The 4,675-nt window shown below is 57.7% G+C and overlaps 1 protein-coding gene across 1 annotated transcript in view; it reads left to right on the top strand.

Moving 5' to 3' along the window:
- TTI1 (TELO2 interacting protein 1) overlaps positions 1-4,675 on the top strand; it is a gene marked incomplete at both ends in the record, with an annotated part of 12,053 nt that overhangs the window by 3,015 nt on the left and 4,363 nt on the right. Inside the window, 5 exons of the mRNA XM_010136639.1 lie at positions 4-49; positions 910-1,058; positions 1,842-1,982; positions 2,824-3,028; positions 3,744-3,831. Of these exons, the coding sequence (XP_010134941.1) occupies positions 4-49; positions 910-1,058; positions 1,842-1,982; positions 2,824-3,028; positions 3,744-3,831 (629 nt within the window). The remainder of the gene's footprint in view (positions 1-3; positions 50-909; positions 1,059-1,841; positions 1,983-2,823; positions 3,029-3,743; positions 3,832-4,675) is intronic.

Here is a 4,675-nt window from a genome sequence, read left to right as displayed (position 1 = left end):
AAGCGGATCGCGGAGGGCAACCTTCCCGATGCAGGGGACGAGGAGGCAGGTCGGTGCTGTGCATGACAGGAGAAGAGACTGACCTCCGAGGCGTCCTCTGTCACACGGGGGACTTGGGGCAGGCTGAGATCAGCCCAGCACCCTCCTGACAGCCTCAGGTCTGCCTCGAGGTGGCCTTAGCTCACGTGAGGTGCTGCTGGGTGTTCTCGCTTTGTTCTCTGTGGGGAGGGGAGTGAACTGTTGGCAGCTCGAGGCTTGTCTGGCTCCAAGGCACAAGCACACTCTGTTTTTCTCCTTACCTTAAACAGATCACCTGCGTTCAGGAGCCAAAGTTTCCTCTTTCCCGCCCTCGGGAATCCCTGTACTGGTTTCTCCTGGCTAATGATGCTGCCGCTCCCTTCTCACTTGGCCCAGGCAGGCCCTGCAGCTGTTCATATAGGGGAGTTTTGACTGGGCTGTGCTGCAGTTCTGACCTTTAAATACCTCATCTTTAAATACCCAGGTTTTCATTTTTAATACAAATCAATGGGAAATCAGTCCATGGTGAGGAGAGACTGCAAATGTCAGCCCAGCTGCACTGTCCAGCAGAGAAGGCAAACCTGTGCTAGTCCCACACTCTTAACTGAATCTGACACCTGACCTGCAGAACTCGAGCATAGGCTCGACTATAAACACGTTAAAAAAAACCACTGCACTGTCCAGCAGAGAAGGCAAACCTGTGCTAGTCCCACACTCTTAACTGAATCTGACACCTGACCTGCAGAACTCGAGCATAGGCTCGACTATAAACACGTTAAAAAATGCCAGAGGCCGTGCTGGGGAGTTTGCAGAGGAGCTGTGGGTGGGTGCCATGGTCTCCCAGAACTTCCCAGTCATTTTCATGGCTTCAGTAACGGTTTTGTCTTCCAGATGAGGTTCCCCCCCTTGCGAAGCCGGAGCCGAACAGCTCTGATGCCGAAGGGGAAGCTCCGCTGCCAAGCCATGCTCAGCTGGCCAAGGACGTGATGGAGAGGTGCCTGCACTTGCTGTCCGACGGGAACCTCCACGTGCGGCTGAAGGTGAGCGAACACCGGCTGTGAGGGGCAGGCGGTGCCCGAGCAGGGGGCTGGGGCTTCGTCCACACCGGCACGATGCGTGTTGGTCCTTCCTGCCCTAAAGGGGTCAGGACAGATCCCCAAGCCCAGCAAGGGGAAGGGAGGCAGGTTTTGGGGAGTGGGCTGGTTTAGGAGCATCCAGGCTGAACAGGGTCCTAAGGGTGGCTTTGTGTCGGGTGCCTTCCCATGGTGCTCACGATAGCCAAGTCTTGTGCCTCAGCCTTTGGTGGAGGAAGCAGAAGCATCTTTCTCCCATCTAGGACTCCCACCCCCTCCCCAGGCTGCCGCACACAGCCTGATGAGCATTTTTGAAGTTGCTGGGGCGATGATAAGCAGGGCTAGAAGCCTGGGTTTTTAATTATGAAAATCCTTTGAAGGTGGCCTCCTTTCAAACTGCAAAGCGAGACAGAAAATGCAGCAGTGAGGCATAACCCAGATTCTTAGCGCAGCCCCAGCCCTCCCAGGTGATCCCGCTGTCGAGCCACCAGCATGGTGGGGTCCTAGTGCACAGCTCAGGCTGCGGGATCAGGCTGAGATCGTTCCAGCCTGGCTCTGCAGCCCAGCACTGTCACGGGGCTGCTTGTCCCTTTCCGCACAGGCCTGTGCTGTGTGCACAGCAACCCCACTTCATGCTGAGGTAAAACCGCACCCTTTTGTTTAAAACCCTCCTCCTGGCTCCCCGGCGTGATGCTGGGCGTCACCCGAATGCCTGGAGCTGCAGCAGTGTGACCTGCCCCTCCTGCCCAGGTCCTGGACGTGCTGGAGCTCTGTGTGACTGTGCTGCATCCTCACGGAAACCATCTGCTCCCCATGGCTCACCGTGTCTGGCCAGCTCTCGTCGCCCGGCTGATCAGTGATGACCCCCTGGCCGTGCTCAGAGCCTTCAAGGTACAGCAGCAGCGCTGCCAACAGCCTGCGAGCCGGTGCTTAGGAGGCAAGTGGCTGCGGCATGGCTGGGGCCCGGGGGAGGGGGGCGAAGCCCGGGGGGAGGGTTTTTTTCCCCAGCGTGGGAGCCGGTGCTTAGGAGGCAAGTGGCTGCGGCATGGCTGTGGCCCGGGAGAGGAGGTCGAAGCCCGTGGAGAGGTTTTTATGGGTGGTTCAGCTCACAGGGTGACCTCCCTGCAGTGGGTAGCTCCTACCGCTCCCGCTGCAGCTCCTCACGGGTAAATCCTTGACACTGTTCCTGGGGAAAAAGCAGTGTTAGGGGTTAGTGCGGGGAAGAGGAAAACAGTTCCACAGCCTCGGCAGCTGTCAGAGGCAGCGGGTAGTGCACCCTGCCCGCGCTGGAGCCGCCGTCCCTGACTCCCACAGAGCAAAGAGGAGGGACGGTGTCACGGTGGAGGCATTGGCAGGGCAGGGGAGGGATGAAGCAAAGACTTACCCTCATGGTAACTTTATTAAAGAGCTGCTGACCACGTCAGCTGCCCGCGTTCTCCTCCTGACCCACAGCCTCCGCAGTACGGCACGTCTCCAGAGGTTGCCAGTCCCAGGGTTTCATAGGGCTGCCTCTGCTCTGCAGGGGGAGATTCATTTTAGAGTCCTGCAGAGTGAGTTAGAGGAGAGTTTTGATTCCCAGAACTCGGGAAGCCAAGCACTGGAATTCCAGCGTACCTGTACCTCACTGTGCCTGCCCTGAAAGAAGGGAGAGAGAGAGATCACTATACAAAAACTGATCAGGTCTTGAGAAGTTCAAAGGATCGTTTCAGCTAGCACTGAGTCTCTCCTCTAGGTGCTCTGTACCCTGGCTCAGAAGTGCGGGGACTTCCTGAGGCAGAGATTCTCCAAAGACGTGCTGCCTAAGCTGACCAGCTCCCTGCTCAGCCAGGCCCCAGCCAGCGCCAGAGCGGGGCCGGTGTACAGCCACACGCTGGCCTTCAAGCTGCAGCTGGCGGTGCTGCAGGGGCTGGGACCGCTCTGCGAGGCACTGGACATGGGTGAGTACCGGGGGAAGTGGAGGCTGAGGGATCTCTGCTGGACTTACCTCTTCCCCTCCGTCTCAGCTGACCAGGCCTGCGCTGGCTTTTCCCCTTCTGCTGCCCCATGGGATGATCTCCTGATCTCCTCCAGCCGTTCAGGTCCTGCTGGGCTTGATCTGTCCTCTCTGAGAGCTCGTTAAAGAGGGGCGGGTCAATCTTTACTGCCCAGGAGACAAATGGGAGAGAAGATTCCCGGCACCTTGCAGAATCTGAGGGCTCATCTCACCTGTGCATGAGAAGTGGGTGCCTGGGTTGCTGCAGCTCGGCCTGCTGGGCCCTGCTTTGTTCTTCATTAACTGAAGAGCTGGAGCCCAGCTAAGACTTCTGGCTAACTTGACTGGTTCCATTTTGGGGTATCTCTCTAGGAGACCCTTTAAATGCAGCACATCACACTCTTCTGCTGAACAAAACCCTCTGAAATTCTCCTAGGGCAGGTTTCTGGAGGTGACTGATGAGGGAAAAGGCTTGCTGGCTAGTTGCTCTTTTCCTCCCTCAGTGCCCTTAATTGCTTTCCTGGCTTGGCAGCAAGAGGCTGAAGAGGTGAGGTTGGGAGAGCTCTGGGTCAGGCACTTCAAAGGCTCAGAAGTCTCCTTGCTGCCAGTTTAGAGCAGATTCTGTCAGCAGCCGCTGAGCAGGTCACCTCCTACCCTTCTCCTCTGTTCCATTTCTGCAGGTGAGAGCGACCTGAACAAAGTGGCAGATACCTGCCTGGTTTACCTCAGCGCCAGGCAGCCCCCGAGGCTGCAGGAAGCTGCCCAGAGGTAATGGCTCCCAAAGGCAGGTGTCTCGGGTGCACACAGTGTGGGACAGAAGGAGCAGGTATCCCCTTTCCTTCTGCACCTTTCCCACTCCTCCCTCCAGCACGTTTGAGTCCTGTACGACGGGGTCTGTCATGGACGTTAACCCCTTTCTCTGGTGAGGTGTCATTTACTACCCAGCGTGAGCCGGAGGGGTTGATGAGCTTGCCCACACCTTGCCTTTGACTGTCAGGTGACCTCGCAGTGTGTTTGGGGACAGAGAGGGAAGATGTGTGACTTTTTTTTCTAACAGCCTCCTGTGCTGGAATACTGGGGGCTCTTCGCCCACTGGTGGCACAAAACTGCGGCGGGAGGGGAAGAGGACTATGCAAGGGGCTGTGCCAGGCACTCCCAGGTGTTCCATCCCTTAACGCCTTCCGCAGGCTGGGGGATTTGCTCTGTTGTCCGTCCATTTTCCCTGGGCTCCTGCGATCGCATCCAGCCAGCCCTGCCAGGTGGGCTGGGGTTGTTTGGGAAGCTGTCGGTCTTGGCAGCAGTCTTGCTCCGAGAAGGCGTTAGAAGAGCACAGACAGTTCAGGTGAACACATGTCAGCTCTGTGAAGTGTTGACAGACACACTTCGCTGCTCGGCGTTCCTGCTGTCAGGATAAGAAATCGCTGTTGTCACACGTTGTCACCTGGAAACGAGGCCAGAGATTTGAGCAGACAAAGCGAGTCCCGTTCCAGAACGTGGGGAGTGGGTAGGAAACTCGTGGGCCTCTGGTTCTGCGGAGAGCCGGGGGTATAAAGCCCCCCGCTCCTGTGTGGGCAGCCTTGCCCTCCCCGTGGGAGCGGAAGCCAGTGGCCAG

Source organism: Buceros rhinoceros, unplaced genomic scaffold (genome assembly GCF_000710305.1).
Source record: "Buceros rhinoceros silvestris isolate BGI_N320 unplaced genomic scaffold, ASM71030v1 scaffold3545, whole genome shotgun sequence".
Taxonomy (NCBI): Eukaryota; Metazoa; Chordata; class Aves; order Bucerotiformes; family Bucerotidae; genus Buceros; species Buceros rhinoceros.
This window is presented reverse-complemented; position numbering and strand designations above follow the sequence as displayed.